Below are 22,817 nucleotides of genomic sequence, written 5' to 3'. Positions count from 1 at the left end.
AACACATTCGATTAAATTTCAGTATCTTTTCTTTTTTAACTGGTACCATACTCGTCACACCCTAAAATCTACCTTTCTAAAATTCTTTGTCGCCCTCAACCAATAAAGGTCGCCAGGGTTAGGGTAACTGACCTGTCACTGCGTGTGTCAACAAGAAACCCGACTTTGTCAGATGTGATTTTTCTTATTACAATTTCTGTCATTTGTATATAATAAAATACTGGGTTATTAAAAAAAAACTATTCGAAGGGCACAGTTGCAAACCAGGTAAGGCAGCGTGGCATTTGTCTTGCCGTCGACACTGTTAGATTTTAGGGGCATAACGGCAAGTAAGGAGGGCACTTACTGTGCATTGGTGAAATTCGAAACCTGAATTTATTTGTAGAGGTCTTCTGGCACGGGGGTGCTGGTTTGCCATACTCTCCATCTTTGCACGTCCATTGACCCACGTCCGACTCTGGGTCAAATTTCCATATTATCAAAGTGTTGTCTGATGACGTATGCACGACACTCTGGTAGTGGTCATACGACTTACAGCTCCTATACAACCGTTCGCACTCGGATACTACGACAGTGTCTGGTCGAATCCACCATATTCCTGTCTTTATAGTTCCACTTATTTTACACTTCAATTCCGTCTTCTTCCCCTTCATCCCGGGCCCCAGGCATTCAATGGATGTTGTAGCTTCACCTACAAGTATACACATACGTGAATACAGGTAACTATTGTATATCCAGATATACACAGTCATCAACATAAGACACACACACACACACACACACAGACAGAGAGATAGTCATTAACACAAGACACACACACAGTCATCAACACAAAACACAGTCATCAACAAAACACACACAGTCATCAACACAAAACACAGAATCATCAACACAAGACACACACACACATGGTGAGGCACAAAAGTGCCCAACTTGCTTAGTCATCAACAATCAACACAAACATGCAGTCACACAGTCAACGCAACAAAACCCAGAAAAAAAAATCATCACACACACACACAAACACACACACACACATACATCAACACAAACGATATGTGAGCTCATAATCAAAATAGGGAAGAGCTACAGAGTTTCGCCTACAGTCGACTGCGATATGTGAGCTGCATAATACGAAAAAAGGCGAGAGCTGAAGAGTTGATCGAAGACTATGGCAATAACGTTTCATCGAGGAATATGGCAATGACGTTTGATTGAAGACTATGACAATAACGTTTGATTGAAGACTATGACAATAACGTTTGATTGAAGACTATGACAATGACGTTTGATCGAAGACTATGTTTTGATCGAAGACTATGAGTTTGATCGAAGACTATGGCAATGACGTTTGATGGAAAACTATGACAATAACGTTTGATTGAAGACTATGACAATAACGTTTGATCGAAGACTGACAATAACGTTTCATTGAAGACTGACAATAATGTTTGATGGATGACTATGGCAATAACGTTTGATCGAAGACTATGACAGTAATGTTTGTCGAAGACTATGGCAATAACGTTTGATTGAAGACTATGGCAATAACGTTTGATTGAAAACTATGACAATAACGTTTGATCGAAGACTATTACAGGGGTATGGCGTCCATCCCCAAAGTCTCCTGAACATGTCGATATACTGACACCCTTTAGCATTTTCCTAGCACATTTTCGTTTCCTTTTAAACCTCAGTTTTGCGTACCCAAGTAAGTCTAACAATTATTATTTTATCGATGTCGTTGGGGTTACCTGTCTATAGTGCTGGGAGAGGGGAAACGATGGGCACGTTCGGGCAAAATAAGCTGTTCTCAAAACTTCACCGTGTATTTCCATAATTGTTCTCACAATATTGCAGAGTGATTTGTTTTGACTCCTATGTCGCTTCTTGGTACTAATGTAAACATAAATATACGTTGTTATCCGGATTCCAACATTTTCTGTTTCATTCGGGAAAAAAACTAAATCAGCCTGCCTCCCACCCCCCTAAAAAGGGGTGTTGGTGGTGGAGTCTGCATGCACATTGTGACGAAAAACAGTATCCACATGGTTCAACATAATCGGGTTAATAATAATCATACGAAGCACACTTGTAATAACAAGTATTATTATCCATTGGGTTCAACATAACCGAGTTAATACTAATCATACAAAACACACCTGTAATAATAAGTGTAATGACGTAATTAACATGACGTTGCTTCTCAAGTCCTTGCTCAGACTGTGCATTTGAAATATGACGTCATTTCGTCATCTCATTCTAGTTGTGGCTGAAACATTTTGAGTTGGGTCTTGTTATTCACAAAGAAAACAACAATAATAATATGGGTAATAAAGAAATTATTACACTCGCCTGTGTGTCGTACTGATTTTACTAAACTCGTGTTAGGATCCATATATTACCCTCGTGACACTCGTTTTGTAAAATCAATACGACACACAAGCTGGTATAATAATTAGGAGATTACATCCCGCAAATGTCATTTTTGACCGAAGGCGTTAGCCTGATGTCAAAAATGAAACATTTGCGGACATCAAATAGACAATAACACTCGGAAATCTAAAAATGTCATATGGTTATGTCCATTGTAAACTGAATCGTTTTTCTACGGAACTAACTGTATACTTGGTATTTCCTGACAAAAATACCTGGCTAGAAACTAACTGTAGACTCTTGAATCGTCAACTTCGTCTGTTCCAATTGCTAATAACGTCATTTTATAATGACGTCATTAGCTTTCCGGGTGTTACTTTCATTTGATCCCGGAAGAATAATGTTATTAACCAATCACAATACAGAACACACTCGACATCACTTTACGATCTCTATTAATGACGTAATTTTGGGAATCGACGTCATAACATGACGTTGTTCCACTGTCCTAGCCCATACTGTACATGTGAAATATGACGTCATTTCGTCCTCTTCTTTTAGTTGTGGTTCCAACATTTTTAGATGGCCCTTGTTATTCATAAAGAAAACAATAATAATAATATGGTTAATAAAGAAATTATTATACTCGCGTGTGAGTCGTACTGATTTTACGAAACTCGCTCGGGCAATACAACAATCCTGTCACTCGTTTTCTAAAATCATTACGACTCACAAGCTAGTATAATAATCTCTATATATGTTACAGTATCATAACCTCTGAAAATTGTGTGTGCGTATTTTCAAATTGACAGTGTGATACTGTTTACATGGGTTACTGCTTCGTTTTAGTAGGTGTAGTGGCCTACTGAACCGTTAAGACTCACTCTTTGTCACTGGTATTTCTATTAATTGATACACATTAACGAAAATGATTTTCAACATAATTTCTATTGATGATATGATGGGATCGGACTAAGAAACCACAGAGCCCAGTCTGACATATCATGTGTTGAAACTAAACTATTGTTTGAAACTGAGCAAAATTGGCAACGCAGGAACATGTTCAGGAACTTATTCGTATTTGGGGGACGGGGGGGGGGGGGGGGGGGGGGGGGGGGGGGGGGGGGTGTGTTGATTCTGTCTTGATTCAGTGATTACAGTTAACTACTAATATATATATATATATATATATATATATATATATGTATGTATGTATGTACAGCAGTTCGAATAGCCTAGGTCAAAGGGTGTTTGACATTCGAAATACCTGTCGTGTCACAGTCGTATTGGGCTGTCTCTCGAGTCATAACTGCAACTGGTCATCTACTTTGTTGAACCTAATGCTCAGGACACACGTTACTCTTAAACCTAAAGCTATAAATTACAGATTGAAGCTTAATTATGTTCACGGAGAATACCTGTCTGTGTCAGTATAAGATAAACATATTCAATAATTGAACTTTACCTTTACCCATAGCAGGCTTGATGGCAGTCAAGAAAGCAACAAATAGGATTGATGCTAAAGTAAACTTCATCTTCAGTCTCTATAAATAAAACAAATGCATTTTAAAATGTCATTCTAAACTAAACAACAGGATACGTGATTATATGCATGAGTGAAACATTTAAAAGCCAATAGACGAAAAAAACATTAGTACATTGGCACAACGTTCGTTTGTCTCTGTACAGTCATGGCTAAATGTCACTGTCACACCAAAATTGATGTCTGGCTGTACAGTCTATGTCGGACAAACGTTGATTTTTGTTTGTACAGTCATGGCTGAAAGCCACTGTAGGACAAACGTTAATTTCTGTTTGTACAGTCATGGCTGAAAGTCACTGTCGGACAAACGTTGATTTATGTCTGTATAGTCACGCACGAAAGTCACTGTCACACCAACGTTGATTTCTGTCTGTACAGTCATGGTTGACAGTCACTGTCGCACCAACGTTGATGTCTGGCTGTACAATCACGGCTGAAAGTCACTGTCACACCAACGTTGATTTTTGTCTGTACAGTCATGGCTAAATGTCACTGTTACACCAACGTTGATGTTTGTCTGTACAGTCATGGCTAAATGTCACTGTCATACCAACGTTGATTTCTGTCTGTACAGTCATGGCTGAAAGTTACTCTCGCGCCAACGTTAATTTAATTCTGTGCAGTCACGGCTGGAAGTCAGTCACACCAACGTTGATTTTTGTCTGTACAGTCACAGCTGAAAGTCACTGTCACACCAACGTTGATTTCTGGCTGTACAGTCACGGCTGGAAGTCAGTCACACCAACGTTGATTTTTGTCTGTACAGTCACAGCTGAAACTCACTGTCACACCAACGTTAATATCTGTCTGTACATTCACGGCTGAAAGTTACTGTCACACCTACGTTGATTTCTGTCTGTACAGCCATAGCTGAAAGTCACTGTCAACACTAATAATATGTTACTGGCCATCGACTTGATATGTATAAGCAATGTTATCGCATTTTGGACATTCAGGGCCGTGTCTAGGGGATGGGCAAGTAGTGGAACCTTCAAAAATGTCCGAACAATAGTTTTTGGGATTACAAAAGTACACCCTCCCCTCACCCCCCAAGCACCACCATAAATACTATAGATTTGACCACAAGGCATCCCAATTAAAAGAAAAAAATGCGGAACGGGGAGGGCCTACCAGACCTCACTGTGGCTTATGTAACTCCCCGACCTTGTGTAAGCTGATTTTTGTTTGTTACTACACTCCAGTTGTGTTAGGTTGGGTACGGTATGTACATATATAATTTATAAAATAAAAATTCAAATACATATTGTATTGGCAACATTGATGCAATATACTGCAGGTACATGGAATGGTTACATGTAATTTTACGTGTATGTTTAAAAAAAAAAAATTGGGACAAAGCTGGTACACATTTTACATTCCAAAACATTCATAACCTTGATTCAACGAAACAAGCTACAATGGCCTTCACGCAGCCTCGTATCCTGATATTTTGTTTTGCAAATAGCCTTAGTTATTTATAGGAGAAATAAACTGCATTAAAAACATACAGATATTTTTTATAAAATCGGAAACAGTCAACTTCGTGCATTTTAGATGATTAATTGTATATGAATTATGTCGAGGTTTGGGTTTGTTTTCACATGTATGTAAAGAAAACAAGTATTGAATAGGAATTAAACGTAACATTTGCAAAAAACTTATGGTCTAAACAATTGAACAGGACTATAGCTGCATTTTAATTCATGCATAAATATGATATCATTATTTAAAAAACCCCACATGTATAATTCTTGACAAACACCTCCTCCCTTTCCATGTTTCGTAACGCACCCCGTGAAATCCTTTCCCTTCCCCACTAGAACGTTACATAGCCTAATTGGTGAACGGTCCCATGTACAAGGGTCCACCTAATCTGAGAGATTGGTCTACGGATTAAGTAACGAGTTGTTATTTACAGGTGTTTGTCATGTGCATACTTGACAACAAGGTTTACCACACACACACACCAATTTCCAAACAGAAGAGTAGCAACCCCCCATCCCCCCAAAAAAAGTAAATGAAAAAAAATAAAAAAAAAAGAAGTAATAAAAATAAAATAACCCCCCTACACACACAACACTAACAACCCCCCCCCCCCCCCCCCCCCCCCACCCCCATACACACACTGTAAATTGCCTAATACTATGACTTGCCGGTATTTAAAAGAATACAATTCATATAATTTCATGGCATGACAACTATAGCTGCCTCCTCCCTCGCAAGATGGATCAACCCAGGGTCCGACGAGAGTATTTGAAGGCGAAGCGAAGGACCTTTAGGCATGCCCTCTCAATGAACTTTTGACTTTTCTGTATAGCAGTCTGATCCTAATAAGAACAATAACTCACTCAGAGCTGCCAACCCTTAGCCACAAGTGAGAGTAGCATTCGTGACAAGCTGAGCGTGTTGACTAACTATACTACAGCGTTTGAAATAATAAATTTTATATATTTAGTATAAACCGCAATTTGCCTACATTTGCTATTCGGCTCAGCACCGGTCATGGATTTAGTACGAGTGCCTAACCTATTGTTATTAGCAATTAGGACGGAAGGAAGGAAATGTTTTTGTTTTTTTAACTCAACACATTTTATTTACGGTTATAAGGACCACACAGATATTGAGGGAGGAAACCCGCTGTCGCCACTTCATGGGCTACTTGTTTTTCAATTAGCAGCAAGGGGTCTTTTAAATGCACCACCCCATAGACAGGATAGCACATACCACGGCCTTTGATGTACCAGTCGTGGTGCACTGGCTGGAGCGACAGAGAGAGAGAGAGAGAGAGAGAGAGAGAGAGAGAGAGAGAGAGAGAGAGAGAGAGAGAAGACTGGAGCGAGAAATAGTCCAATGGGCCCACTGATGGGGATCGATCCCAAACCGATCGCGCATCGAGTGAACGCTTTACCACTGGGCTACGTTTCGCCCCCTATTCGCAATTATTAGATTAGCACCTTTATTTTTAATAGTAGTAGTAGTAGTAGTAGTAGTAATATTAATAGTAGTAGTAGTAGTAGAAGTAGTAGTAGTGGTAGCACGGTGAAATCATGTAGCCATGGGGGGGGGGGGGGGGCGGATGACAGATCGAGGGTACAAAGCAAAGTTTCTAGCGGGTTCGGGGGTATGCTCCCCCGTAAAATAATAACTTATTATTTAGTATAATCAAGGGCGGCGCAGAGGTACGATATGGCCGTACCACGTTTTTGTTTATATTTGTTGTATCTGTGAAAATGTCCTTCACAGGTGAATTTGAAAGGAGTCTGGCAACCTCGAACCGTACCACTATTTTGTTACATTGCACCGCCCCATATATAATTTACTATCAATAATATTTCTGATTCAGACATCCCCCAGCACCCCCCCCCCCACCCCCCGTGCTCTGCCTCCCGAGTAGTAGTAGTAGTACCGGCCTCGGTGGCGTCGTGGTTAGGCCATCGGTTAACAGGCTGGTAGGTACTGGCTCCAAACCCTGAGTGAGTGCTCCGCAAGGCTCAATGGGTAGGTGTAAACCACTTGCACCAACCAGTGATCCATAACTGGTTGAACAAAGGCCATGGTTTGTGCTATCCTGCCTGTGAGAAGCGCAAATAAAAGATCCATTGTTCCTAATCGGAAAGAGCAGCCCATGAAGTGGCGACAGCGGGTTTCCTCTCAAAATCTGTGTGGTCCTTAACCATATGTCTGACGTCATATAACAGTAAATAAAATGTGTTGAGTGCGTCGTTAAATAAAACATTTCTTTCTCTTTTTTTAGTAGTAGTAGTGGTGGTGGTGGTGGTGGTAGTAGTAGTAGTAGTGGTAGTAGTAGTTGTAGTAGTAGTAGTAGAAGTAGTAGTAGTAGTAGTAGTAACCCCCCCCCCCCCCCCCCCCCCAATAGTCTGCCGAGATCCGTCCGTGGATGTGTAAAACATATTTTGAGGCAAAGAAACCTTTCAAATTTACTTCTCAGAATGCAGGAAAATGCATCTCCTGCATTCTAGATTTGAAAAAATGTCGGGGGGGGGGGCATGCCCCCGGACCCCCCCCCCTATCTCTGGCCCTTTGGGCCGTCGATTACGCACCCCCCCCCCCCCCCCCCCCCATATACGTTTCTGCGTACGGGCCTGTATACTAATCATCCAGGTATGTTTATCTGTTGCAAACGTTATTACTGGTTTTCATTAGACTATCATACTGGATTTCTTTTTCAACTGATCATAGCAATTTGGGCATGGGCGTAGAAAACGTCGACTAAGCGTAGCAAACTACGCCCAAAGCGTAACAGCTGGCAACTCTGCTCACTGGCGTAGGAAGCGCGGGAGGGGGGGGGGGGGAGACAAGGGGCGCATTTGCCCCCCCCCACCCACCCACTTTTCAGATATTTTGCTTTATATTTGCTTTAGTTTAGTGTAAAAGTGTGTAAATATAAGTGTGCCCCCCCCCCCCCCCCCCCCCCCACACACCCCCCTTTTGGCACCTTCCTACGCCACTGGTAACAGAGGAAATGCGGGCGAGACTGCGTGTGGCCCGCCCCTCCCTGTCCCGCCCCATGCATCCACGGCATCTTCTTTTGAAATCTGGTCGTTTCGAAAAACGACAACAACATGAAATATATCGTTAAAGATCGAAAGGCGTCCTAAATCAAGAAGCGTCCTATTTTACGTACGGCTTGTTTATTACGAACTTTGACAACACAATAATTCTGAACCTGGAAGTACTTGCTACCGATGAAAAAAACAATGAAAAAAAAGAGAGGAAAAAACAGGTAAAAAGTTATTTTATACAAAATGCATTATACACGATCGTTATTTAAATAGTAGCATCAATTAAAATCATATACTATATTGATACCTGTCTGCATCTAAATAATCAGCACTAGTCAACAACGAAAGAATCCTGTCGCTATCACGTCTGCTTTCATCTTTGGGCCAGGTCACGTGACGTACGTATTGTTTCAACAAAAACGAATTATGGAAGCCCATCTTACCTATAGAACGCTTTCCGATCCAGGCCTTGGAATGTACACATTCAACTGTGGCATGTGTTTTATCTATCGACAGAATACACTGGTAAGGTTATAAACATTTTATTAATTGATATTTGTAGTTAATTGAATAAGGTAATAGCTCAAATAATCAAATTGATCGTGCGATTACAATGCGTGTGCGTTGTAGTCATTTTTCCGTTAATAGGACGCTTCACAACCCTTCGAGGATATATCTGCTAGAATTCCTGTATGGTTTCCACGGACGCCTAAAATAAAGTTTTAGTAATACATATCGACACGGTGTGAATGCAACCTTTAATAGGCCTAAATTTGTATTTAAAAAAAATAAAAAATAAATAAATATATATATATATATATATATATGCATCTTTAGAAAATGTATAAAACGCAGTAGGCCTACAGTCCAGCCTACGACCCCACAAATACGGACATCTTTAGAAAATGTAGGCTATAAAACGCAGTAGGCCTACAGTCCAGCCTACGACCCCACAAATACCGACATCTTTAGAAAAGGTATAAAACGCAGTAGGCCTACAGTCCAGCCTACGACCCCACAAATACGGACATCTTTAGAAAATGTAGGCTATAAAACGCAGTAGGCCTACAGTCCAGCCTACGACCCCACAAATACCGACATCTTTAGAAAATGTATAAAACGCAGTAGGCCTACAGTCCAGCCTACGACCCCACAAATACCGACATCTTTAGAAAATGTATAAAACGCAGTAGGCCTACAGTCCAGCCTACGACCCCACAAATACCGACATCTTTAGAAAATGTATAAAACGCAGTAGGCCTACAGTCCAGCCTACGACCCCACAAATACGGACATCTTTAGAAAATGTATAAAACGCAGTAGGCCTACAGTCCAGCCTACGACCCCACAAATACGGACATCTTTAGAAAATGTATAAAACGCAGTAGGCCTACAGTCCAGCCTACGACCCCACAAATACGGACAGAACAAAAGTTGCGATCCATTCTGGATATATGTTTTCTTCATATATGTTAATCAATGGCGAAAATGGTTTGTTAACAGCGCCCAGGCTCGTTTTCATATACAGTAAAATGGTTTGTTAACAGCGCCCAGGCTTTTCATAGAGTGTATGTAGTTATGCAGGTAGCGAAGAGATCTAAATACAAAAGTGTTTTCGGAATAATTTAAATGGATTTGAAGTGAAATTACGGTAAGATATAATCGTTGTGTACGAAGTCAAAACAAGGATGTGCAAAGTGACTATCGTTGACCTTAGTATAATTTATTTACTATTTTCAGCGATTAATTAAACTTACCCCACAAAAGGTCAAACACTTCACGTTTAACGCCGTTATGTTCAACACACGGGGATATGACGTCATTTACCTCGTATGACGCTGTCTTACGTTTCTTAAAGACATTCGCTACAAATATTTCTATCACTCAAAATGCGTTAATTGTTTACCGATTTATTCTATAAGCATACCACACATAACACACATAAAAAAAAAAAAAATAATAATAATAATAATAATATCAAAATTGAAAAGAAAATGGGGTGTCACCGGACTACATTTTTTGTTTAGACAGCTGCTCAAAACGTATCATTTTCTCCTATTTTGCGGACAAATACCTTAACATTAAAATTTGACTTAATCTGTACCCAATTAAGGGTTTTCTAATTGAAATACATGTCAAATTTAATTTCTATGTATGCATTATAGAAATATTTTAGTACAATATAGGCCTAATATACATTAATTTTGCATGTTTATCTTAGTTCATCAAGATAAACTCGAATGTAAGTGCACATTGAGTTTATCCTGCGTACCCATTTTTCCATTAGCAATCGTATGGCCGTTCCGAGCAATTTTGCTCGGAACGGAATTGCGATCGAAATATCGACTACCATCACCTTTTCCCACCCTAATCGTGTACTGTGATCTTTTTCGATCATATGGAGACTAAGAAATACTTACTTTGAAACGAACTTCACTTTGAATTAAAGGAAAAACGTCCAACTGTATTGTATTTTAGTAAAAAGCGCGGTGCCTTATGGGAGGAAAATGAAACTCGAAACAGTCTTGTATGTGGAAAAGGATCGGTGAAGTAATTTCTCCTTCCATAATAAATACAACAAAAACCATAAAACTAAAAATTAATTAAAATTAATCAAATAACTTAAAAGTAAAAATAAATTAAAGTTAATATAATAAAATAAAATGAAATAAAATAAATTAAAGTTAATATAATAAAATTAAATTAAATTAAAGTTAAGAAAATAACATAAAATACATTTATTAATTAAAAATATAATTTAATTACAAAGATATTTTCTTCAATGTCAATATTTTAAAAAAAAAAAAAATCAAGTGTGTGTGTGTGTGTGTGTGTGTGTGTGTGTGTGTGTGTGTGTGTGTGTGTGTGTGTGTGTGTGTGTGATTAATGCCACGGTAACAAAATAATACTTTAAAATAAAAGTTCACTAATTCCTCTACAAATAACTAAACACATAAGTACTAAGAGAGTTGAACAAGATAAACTAAATTTGATGTGTGCCTTTTTTGTATTTTTCACACACACACACAGACACACACAAACACACACACACACACATATATATGTATATGTAAATTCATTATTTATTACCAAAAAAATATCGACATTTAAGAAAATATCTTTGTAATTAAGCATTCAAAGAGGCGCGATTATTTCATAACACTTTCTGCAGTGTCCTAATTAGTCCCGTCATTGTTAAAAGGTGACCAATGGCAGACAGTAGGTATGATCGCATGCCGGTGTAGACAGTATAGGGGCAAGATGGCGCGCCGGTGTAGACAGTATAGGGGCAAGATCGCGCGCCGGTGTAGACAGTATAGGGGCAAGATCGCATGCCGGTGTAGACAGTATAGGGGCAAGATCGCATGCCGGTGTAGACAGTATAGGGGCAAGATCGCGCGCCGGTGTAGATATAGCGCGCCGGTGTAGACAGTATAGGGGCAAGATCGCATGCCGGTGTAGACAGTATAGGGGCAAGATCGCGCGCCGGTGTAGACAGTATAGGGGCAAGATCGCATGCCGGTGTAGACAGAGCTAATTACTACATAACCCGTTCTTTTGTTCTTGAATTTGCACCAGAAGTCCGGAATAGAAGGCATCCGGTGTCGACAGATTTTTTGTTTCCTAATAAATTAACGGTAGCTGAACGGGACTTTAAAACTGTACCGGTTTACACATAATGCCGATTTAGATAAGAGTACACACACACACACACACACACACACACACACACACACACACACACACACACACTATATATATATATATATATATATATATATATATATATATATATATATATATATATACACACATATATATATATATATATCTGTATATATATTGTGTGTGCGTGCATGTGTGTGTATATACGAACTTTGTGTGTGTGTGTGTGTGTATACACGCACGCACAAAATGTTTGTATTTAATTATGAAATACAAGCCCCATACTTTTTTATCGTTCTAGGATTGGTACCCTCCACTGGTGTAGGCAGGATTTTATATTGGGATTGTGTGTGTGTGTGTGTGGGGGGGGGGGGGGGGGGAACCCACACTATGTATATACATGTGTATATATGATTTTATAAAATTAAATAGTTTTTATTTTTTTAAAGTATGATGGGGGGTGGGGGTGGGTTCCCGTAGGCCCCCTCCCTACGCCACTGCAGGGACGGCGCATGGCCTAACACTTTTCAAAGAGGCACTTTTGTGGGTTATATTTGTTGTATCTGTGAAAATGTCCTCAATTGAATTTGAAAGAAGAGTCGTACCACTACATTTTACATTGCCGCCCCTGCTCTGGTACCCTCCCCGCCTCCTCACCCTCACCCTTTTGACCTCTAGTTTAGCTCGTGCTCGTCGTGGTTTCTTGTTTGTTGTATCATGCACAATCGTAGAACATGGGGATACAGGCTTGGAACAGATATGTTTAAAAAACAAAACAGGTGCAGGCCCGTACGCAGAGGGGGGGGGGGTGCGACGGGTGTGTACGCACCCCACCCACCCCCACCCCCACCCCCCACCCCATTACTAAAGGTCCTCTTTTCTCTATTAAATTTAAATAACGTTACGTAATCGTTGTTGTTTTGAGGGGTTATTTTTATCATTTTTAATTTGACTCATTGCAACGTTCAGCCCACATACTTTTTGCGGCAAATATATAGACCGGGAGCCAGGTGAGATTTAATTGTTGCGAGAGTTCCAAAAGGTTTGAAGTGGTTGAGGTGTAGAGGGACCCCAACTGACTACAGAAACCCAATTCTTAAGTAAATATAGTGCGGGAGTAAATAGGGGGCGCTACTGAAATTACCCCCAAAATGGGATTTAATTGTTGTGAAAGTTCCATCCAAAATTCCTTTGCTACTTATTAGAGGACATATCACTGAGCCCAAATCCACAACTTAAGAAAAAATATTTTGCGGGAAATGGCGCCATAAAATTATAGTTTTTTGTTTTGTTTTTTCTTTAGGGGAAAGGGTATACAGAGTCATAAAACATGTTAATAGCCATTTTGTTTTGCTACAGACCCCCCCCCCCCCCCCCCCCCCCCCCCCCACCCCCATGCGTGTTCAGGTGTAAATTAATCTTCGACGCTGAAAAGTACATCGGACACAATTAGGAGCATGGACTGCATCCATCTGACACCAATAAAATAATACATTTTGACGTATGTACCCCTCCCCTTGTAATGCCCGACCCCCCCCCCCCCCCCCCTTTGGGCAAATGTACTTTATAGATGGTCCCTTGCTGCAAGGCAAAATATATTAAAGATTGTTTTTAAAGAGTTAATAACAAATAGTTTTCGACCATGCAGCCTGTCACAATACAGCAAATACTAATATGTCATAAAAGTGGTTACACCCCCTGTACCACCAGGATCTGCCTGTGAAACATACTGACATGTCTCTGCATAACAGAAAAGCCTTAAAACATTTCAACACCATTTCTTGCAGCGACATAAATGTAATTTTTGACATGCATTAATGGCCTACGGTAGAATTGTCCACACTGACTTTTACCTCTCCTTGGGGGCAGGATCTAACTCAGTAAGTACAGCGTTCACCTGAGATGCTTGAGTCGAAGGATTGAATCCCTTAGGTGAACCCAAGCTCTGATTGGTCTTTTCTGCCTCAGCCAGTGCCCCGCGCCTGGTACCCAAAACAAAAACTTATAGCGGTTTCCTCTTAGATTATATGACCAAATGTTTGACATCCATTAACCAGTCATTGAACAAAACAAACTTTCTAGCTCTATGTTACTCCAACGCAGAACCAAGAAAACTGTCCATTGTGTGTATTTGGAGTTTAGAATGTCCTTCACTGACAACATCACCTACTTAAAGCAAAATGTGTCTGTATTTGACAAGAAATGTAATAAAGCCTGGAACAGTCTTCCTTCAAGACAGATGCTGTTGTTCTTTGGATTTATTATAAACTAGAAGTCATTTGAAGAAAAGATTATTCATCTCGAAACGATCTAAGAAACGAGCCATTCCTTCATAAATATACCATACTTGTCATTGCCCATCTCAATAAGTCTGTTCATCATATCATTGAAAGCTTGGACTTCAATGCCTCATCTATTTGCTGCTTTCTTTAAATATATTTTTCATATGTCCCAATCTGATATTTCTCAGAAATATCTTCTGTGTGTATTTGGTCTATTCATGGTGTTTGAAATATTTTAACGTTTGACCAATTTTCATAGATGACTCCAGCTCTGCTACCACCTTTCATAGAAGCATTATTCTCCTCATGTTCCTGGTCAATAGCAACAGCAAAGAATGGTTATCATGTTGTTTTTTATTGAGAAGCACCCTGCCAAAATTCAGCATACACATCAACATTTTATTCATTAAGTGTTGCCAAATCTTGCAAATGCACTGAAAGTCACCTAGTTTGTGTTGTTGCAAGAAACCAATAATGATAAAATACTTGTATGCAGAATGAAGTTTGCTTTTCAAATGCTTAAAGAAAGAGAATTATTTTTATTTCCAACTGCAGAACTGAAAAACAAAATTGGAACAGGGTTCATGATTCAGCTCTATGATTGCAGCAGTCTTTGACTGATGAAGTATAAATCATACATGTCTTCTACTGTAGGAGGGTGGGGATGCGTCACATTAGTGACTTTTGGGAAAGGAATCTGTCGATCCTGAAGAGGCAACTCCAGCCTATATATACTAGGACATCCACCAATTCACTACCATAAAGAATATAGATCTGCTACCACTTTGAATGCTGCCATCTTCATATGAAGGCATCTGAGAAACACAATTAAGTGATATTCACTCTGACTTAATAGACATATACATTCAATACGTTTGTCACTGGCATACATGTGTGGCATTATGAATATTTGGTTGGGATTCAGAATGCGAACTTCCGTTTTCACTACACACATTGAGTGATGATAGGCTGCGTTACAAAATCAGGAATACAAGAGAAATGATAGGCACATTCCTCTCAGGGGTGGCACTCCCTGGCTGATGGTTATCGTGGAATATAGCCACGAAATAATCTCATCTTCGTCAAAACCATACCATTCAAAAATTATTCCTGGTACATTGAGTCATATGACCAACGAGGTTCATGCCTGCAATATGTGCACTGGGCATACGAACTAACCAGTGTAATATGAATCCTGCGATGTTCGCAACATAATTAAATATGTAAGTCACTTTCCCCAAAGAGAGATATGGTGGACATAACCCTTTTCTTCTTCTTCTTCTGCGTTCAAACACTGTTGGTTACGGCTCTTAATTTAGATCAGGATTTGTATGTTCCCGATGAACTGTGTGGTGTTGATCATTTCACATTTGGTTCCCCATAGATTGTTTCTAAAGTGCATCGGTATTGACCAAGAGGTGTTCTTCAATAAATAGTGTTTGGTGGCATTAATTCTGATGCTGCCCTTGAAATACTAGTCTAGTATAAACTATGTTAGCTATTTAACGAAAAAACAACAACATGAAATTGTCATTAAGCAGTAAACTACAAGATGTGTAACGGACTTATATATATACTCTTCAAAAAAAGAAACGCAAAAGGGTACAAATGGGTTATAACTCCGATTTTATGTTTCCTACCGGTTCATGCTTTGTGAATATAAGGTCATTGCATGTCCCAAACACATTCCCACGGTTACATTCGATAAAACGCAGCTACTGTACAATAAAGTTCCAAAATGTGAATATTCGCAAAAACGCAGCCACGTGCAAACCATGTCACCACTGCACGTGCGTTGTCTGCACGTGCAACATGAACACCGACAGTATAAAAGTGCAGGGTGTTCGCTTGCCTGGCCTCTGTATCTGGCCGACAGTTGACAATCCAGGACATGCCACGTCTCAGTGAACCGCAGAGAAACAATGCCATCGGCCGACTAGACGCAGGCGAATCCAGAACGGCCGTTGCCAGGGCATTCCATGTGTCCCCAAGCACCATCTCCAGACTGTGGGACCGTTACCAGCAACATGGATCAACACGTGACCTCCCTAGATCCGGTCGACCACGGGTCACTACCCCCGGGCAGGACCGCTACATCCGGGTACGCCACCTTCGGGAACGATTGACTACTGCCACCTCCACAGCCGCAGCAATACCAGGTTTGCGCAGGATATCCGACCAGACCGTCCGGAACCGCCTACGTGAGGTAGGAATTCGTGCCAGACGTCCAGTTCGAGGTGTCATCTTAACACCACAACACCGTCGACTCCGACTGCAGTGGTGCCAGATTCATCGACAATGGCCTCAACTGCGATGGAGACAGGTGTGGTTCAGTGACGAGTCCCGATTTCTGCTCCGACGTCATGATGGAAGATGTCGCGTGTATAGGCGTCGTGGTGAACGTTATGCGGCAAACTGCGTGCAGGAAGTGGACAGATTCGGCGGGGGTAGTGTCATGGTGTGGGCAGCCATCTCACACACTGGCAGAACTGACCTGGTCCACGTGCAGGGCAACCTGAATGCACAGGGCTACATTGACCAGATCCTCCGGCCACACATCGTTCCAGTTATGGCCAACGCCAACGCAGTGTTCCAACATGACAACGCCAGGCCTCACACAGCACGTCTCACAACGGCTTTCCTACAGAACAACAACATTAATGTCCTTCCTTGGCCATCGATATCACCGGATTTGAACCCAATTGAGCATCTATGGGACGAGTTGGACCGACGCCTCCGACAGCGACAACCACAGCCCCAGACCCTGCCCGAGCTGGCAGCAGCCTTGCAGGCCGAGTGGGCCACCATCCCCCGGGACGTCATCCGTACTCTGGTTGCTTCAATGGGCAGGCGGTGCCAGGCAGTTGTCAACACACGCGGAGGCCACACCCGGTATTGACTCCAGATGACCTTGACCTTGGTGGTGTGTCCTATCACTTACTCACAATGGACTAGAGTGAATTGTGAACAATCCTGCAACATTTGGTAATTATCGGACTCACCATTCAATAATTAAATCAATTCTCCAAATGTTACGACAATGTGGTTTTGCGTTTCTTCTTTTGAAGAGTATATATATATATATCTGTGTTAGTAAGTGTGTATATAGCAATAAATACTCGTATGTTCAATTCTGACACCTACACTGGCTTCCATGGCAGCCCAAATGACCATTTTGAAAATGGCTTCCATGGCAGCCAAAATGACCATTTTGAAAATGGCTGCCACAACAATCACCGAATAAATCTCCAATGTTGCTATTTCAAAAATATTTCCTAAGATGTGTCCTAAAATGCAAAATGGCATGTTTCTATCATCAAAGACACACGTTTGTCCTTGATGATGATGAATTGGATGATGATGTTAATATTGAGTTAAACGTTTTAGCTGAAATGCACACATAATAGTTAAGGGCAGGTAATATAGTATGCTCACTATAATACAAAATGTCGTATATTCTCTTAATTTATCTAAGAAATAGAGATAATTTAGGCATATATAAATTGTATACCGGGTAATATAAACTAAATCCGCATAATATTTTAGAAGGAATAAAAGAGACTTTTTAAAACTATATTTAATTAAAAATGGCTATTAACATGTTTTATGACTCTGTATACCATATTCATACATAATATTGACTTATCTGTACAATACTCACCAAAAGCTATCCATTGATATACTACATGTCCATGTTCTAAAGACAAAAAAGAACACCTTTCACATTGATGCTATAAGTCATTATCTTGTCTTTCCCGCAATATATTTTTCTCAAATTGGTAATTCTGAATCAGGTGAGCATACTCTACATTTCACATTTGGTTTCAAGGATGGAACTTTCACAACAATTTAATCCCTAATTAGCACTAATTAGCATTTGACCTCTTCTAAAGTGCACTTTCCCGCATTATTTTTTCTCTCTTAAATTGGTAATTCTGAATTGGGTGAGCATACTCTACATTTTACATTTGGTTCCAAGGATGGAACTTTCACAACAATTAAATCCCTAATTAGCACTAAGCAGAGTCTTTCTTAAGTAGATTTCCCGCAAAATATTTTTTCTTAAGTTGTGGATTTGGGCTCAGTGAGATGTCCTCTAATAAGTAGTAAAGGAATTTTGGATGGAACTTTCACAACAATTAAATCCCATTTTGGGGGTAATTTCAGTAGCGCCACCTATTTACTCCCGCACTATATTTACTTAAGAATTGGGTTTCTGTAGTCAGTTGGAGTCCCTCTACACCTCAACCACTTCAAACCTTTTGGAACTCTCGCAACAATTAAATCTCACCTGGCTCCCGGTCTAATAGCGTTTACGACTCGCCACCACTTATATCAAGGGAAATTACTCTGTATATCAATATTAAGTAAGAAGTGAAAATTACTGTGGCGGAAAAAAGATGGCGTCCTCCAACACGAAATGTAAATTCTCTTTGTATTTACTATATTATTTGTTTATTACCTTACAGTTGCACTGTAAAAAATGTATATTTTCATTTCATACTGTTGGGTAATAATATGGTCGAAGGTACATTATTATGTGGTATTTATATCGTTAGTAGCTACTTTGTCTAGGTTGTCCAAATGTTAAATCATATTGGAGAGATCGTACCGTCATACGTTTTCGGACACCTTTGTTTGTTCATGCTTTTTAATGTGTAAAATGAATAAATGATGTCAAAAATCGCCCCAATTTGACAGAAATAATCTATGTACGGAATAAGGGAAAATGCTGCGTGTAAAACTGTCTTGTTTCAGTAAGGCAATTAAATTTATGATGGATAGCGCAATGTGCCATTGATAACGTTTTGCATAAATAGTAAAAATACCATCATGTTACAAAATCTTTAATACAACATTGCATGGTTACCACCTGCATTTGAGGTGCCGTCTGCTCTGTTTACAACTAAATAAATATGACAATTATACTAAGTCCTCCCAGCTTGGATACCTCAACCAATTTGATTTTAGATATTGATTCTTCAATATCCAATATTACATAAGTATAATGGATGTATTGATGAAATAAATACTTACTAAATTTGTGATACTGTGGCCAGTGGCGGATTATAATGGGGGGGATGGGGCATATGCCCTTGGCATGACATTATCACTGTCCCAAAATGTTGAGGGATACAATTTCGTCAGTAAAACATTGTATATGCAGTTTGCTTTGTTTGTTATATAACACCTAGATATCTTAATAAAGCCCAAAATAGTATTTGCCCATGACCTCGGACGTTTACTCAACCATTAAGTTTGAAGTCTATGGTCAAAAGAAAATACCAAAGCCAATGAGGAATTTTTAGTAAGCAAATAAATTTGATTCCAGCACCGGTTAACAATGTGAATGTGTTGAGAAGGCGAAATTTTGATATTTCCTAGTTTTTAAAGTTACTATATCCGGAATATTTTTAATATTTAAGCATTTAGAATAGAATATCCTAATCGCTTTCCTGCATTGAAGTAACGTTCTTCGTAGAGGGTACACAGCGCTCGCGTATTTAGGTCAAAATCCAAATACTTATCGTGACGTTGTTTCTAGAAATAGGTGCTCGCTATTTTGTCAGCCATAAAGCCAAATAACGTAATGATATTTAACGCGAATAGCTAGCGTTGTTGAATAAATGCGATATTTAGAATGTCGCAGTAAGAAACAACAACAGGATCGTCTATTCTAAATGCTTAGTTTTAAAACTATTACGGATATAGTAACTTTAATATTCTACCTCCCTTGTTTATTAAAGTATCCCCGAGTAAACTTAATCTTTTCTTCAGATAAGTAGGCTACTGCTGGATGGGTCGCTGCCTTTAAAATGTGAAGCCACATAAATAAATAAACACTAGTAATCCATCACTACACTACTCACATTCCAATGATAGTGTTCAGCATGTAACACGCGTGAAATAAACATAAATTGTTCAGTTTCGGTTTTGTGTGTGTTTATATATATATATATATATATATATATATATATATGTTTTCTATTTCTGACAAAAAAATTCGCCTTGATTACATACCCATTAAATCTTATTATATAAATCTGGGGCGTGCGCAGGAAATTTTGCAGAGGCGAAGCCCGTGGCGGGGGGTCTGGGGGGCTATTCTGAGGTGTTTTCTGCTGGCTATGTAAACTGAGTTGGTGCTTGGTTTGAATTGCCTAGTAATAGTAGTAATAAAGCAGTTAACTGTTATGCATGTTTAAAATGCTATTTTGTGGAAAATTATAACTGAAAACAGATGAAAACGGTGACAAATATTTACAATTTAATGAGCGCAATACCAAAACTTGAGACGGGAACACTACTAACCACGATAGGTAAGGTCGACGACAGTCACTTTTTGGACCCTTGTTTTGGCTTCGTACACAATAAATAAAAAATCTCCAACCGTAATTTTATGATATGATATATTTGACAAAAGGTACTTTTTATTTCTTTCATCTTTTAAAACTCCAAATTAATATTTTGTCCAGAATTATGAAAAAAAAAAAAAAAATAATACGACCTGTAAACAGCGATGTTTGCTTGTTATAGGAATTTGACAGGGGTCAAGGTTAGTAGACTAGTTTTTATTTTAATGTGGCATTGTAATAATTTTGAATTTAAATGACGTCAGTATTCCAATGACGTCACTTTGCATCCCCTAACAATAACCATAAACTGGGTACATGACGTTTCCTTTTTGGAAAAATTCCAATGTAAAATTGCTATTGATTTTTTTTTACCTGAATGTGTTTAAACAAAATCTTGTGATTAAAAAAATTTACCTTTTACGAAATATAGATTTCTTGTGAAATTACGGTAATATATGCTATATTTATTGTGTACGAAGTCAAAATAAGGGTGCGAAAAGTGATTGTCGTCGACTTTAGCAACAATGACGTCGCATGCAGTCTCCTCACGTAGAAAACTTGGATGAACTGACAACCGGATTATTCGGTGGAGCGATAATTTATGGAGGCACATTTAATATAAACTTAAACTTTTCAGCAACGAATAATTCGATGAACATCAATAAAAGAAAACACACCAATGACGACACAGACACTGAGTGAAACATTGTTGACATTTTTCTTCGTTGATAAAACTGACACGCTGAAGGTTTTGTGACGTATTACGAGCAAATTAAATATTATATTGTTCGTGAATTTTAGCTATTACATTGTCTTTAAAAGGCATTTCAAACAATATCATTAAAATTATAGGTAACCTTTTACTCGTTCTTTCTTATTTCTGTTTATTGTTTAAATAGAACTATATTCCTATGTGTAATAATTGGTGGTTCATCGGTCTGCGTAGTAACACAGCTGACATAGTTGTGTAAATTTAGAAATCCCCGTCATTAGCTAGCAGTGTTACAATTTTTGAACTATTATTTGAAAACAAAATTCCAATTTAGGGTATGTAATAAATACAAAACTACATATATGTGGTTTTCTGATTTCTGTATTCCACTCGTGTATGTCCTGCCGGAAACCCCTCTGCCTGCGGCATCGGGGTTTCCAGCAGGAAATACACTCGTGCGGCATCGCGGTTTCCAGCAGGAAATACACTCGTGGAATACAGAAATCAGAAAACCACATATATGTAGTTTTGTCTATATATATATATATATATATATATATATATGTATATATGTATGTGTGTGTGTGTGTGTGTGTGTGTGTGTGTGTGTGTGTGTGTGTGTGTGTGTGTGTGTGTGTGTGTGTGTGTGATTTCTGGAATATCTTTACTTATTGCGATTTAGTCTGAAAGAAATTTGAGTCTTAGCCCACGGCTGTTGTTGGTCCCATCACGAGCAATTCGCACCCACCAATTAAAAATCCTGCGTACGGGCCTGCAGGTGTCATATTTATCGACCACCTTAAATAATTGTCGTAATCCCCAGGGATGAAATGGTCACTGCAGATCTTATCCCATACTGATGGTCCTTTCCATTTCGCATGGGTTCTGTTTAAGAACCACTTCCATGCAAACCCTGTGATTGTCGGTTTGTTTAAAGTTAGAAAAAAACTGCTGCGTTGATACATTCAAACACTAAACAATTGTTCACCATATTTTACATTTGAAAACTATCTCCAAAAGGATATTCCATCCATACAATTCAATTCAATATAATACAATTTTCGCATTTTAAAAATACACGTGTGCCATCTTCCCAGTAAAGTGTTTCAAATGCTGCGAATCAAGCTTCATGTTATGCCGTTTAGCGCGTCATGGGGTCACGTGACTTGGCTATTCGAGTCGACAGGCGTTTTGGCAGGCGATGGGAAAAACGCGACTTTTTATTGCGAATATATTAAAAACGGGTAAAAAAAAAATGTGGGTACATACCCCCCCCCCCCCCCCCCCGGAACCTTCCCCGGTTTCGGCCACACCGAAGTCCCCAATACGATGGGTGCCCCTAAGGATGGGGGCACCGAG

General features: G+C 39.4%; 1 protein-coding gene across 3 annotated transcripts in view; it reads right to left on the bottom strand.

Annotated features, from left to right (window-relative positions):
- LOC121386217 overlaps window positions 1-10,373 on the bottom strand; it is a 37,903-nt gene extending 27,530 nt beyond the window's left edge. For all 3 annotated transcript variants that reach the window (XM_041517047.1, XM_041517049.1, XM_041517048.1), the window contains exons 1-3: window positions 10,200-10,373; window positions 3,842-3,920; window positions 347-691 (exon numbers count right to left, since the gene is read on the bottom strand). In XM_041517047.1, coding sequence (XP_041372981.1) covers window positions 347-691; window positions 3,842-3,920; window positions 10,200-10,265 — 490 coding nt within the window. In that variant the 5' untranslated portion in view covers window positions 10,266-10,373. The remainder of the gene's footprint in view (window positions 1-346; window positions 692-3,841; window positions 3,921-10,199) is intronic.
- Between the last annotated feature and the right edge of the window lie 12,444 nt (window positions 10,374-22,817).

Source organism: Gigantopelta aegis, chromosome 12 (assembly GCF_016097555.1).
Source record: "Gigantopelta aegis isolate Gae_Host chromosome 12, Gae_host_genome, whole genome shotgun sequence".
In the NCBI taxonomy this organism is placed as follows: domain Eukaryota; kingdom Metazoa; phylum Mollusca; class Gastropoda; order Neomphalida; family Peltospiridae; genus Gigantopelta; species Gigantopelta aegis.
Note: the sequence above shows the minus strand (reverse complement) of the source record. Positions and strands in the feature narration are given on the sequence as shown.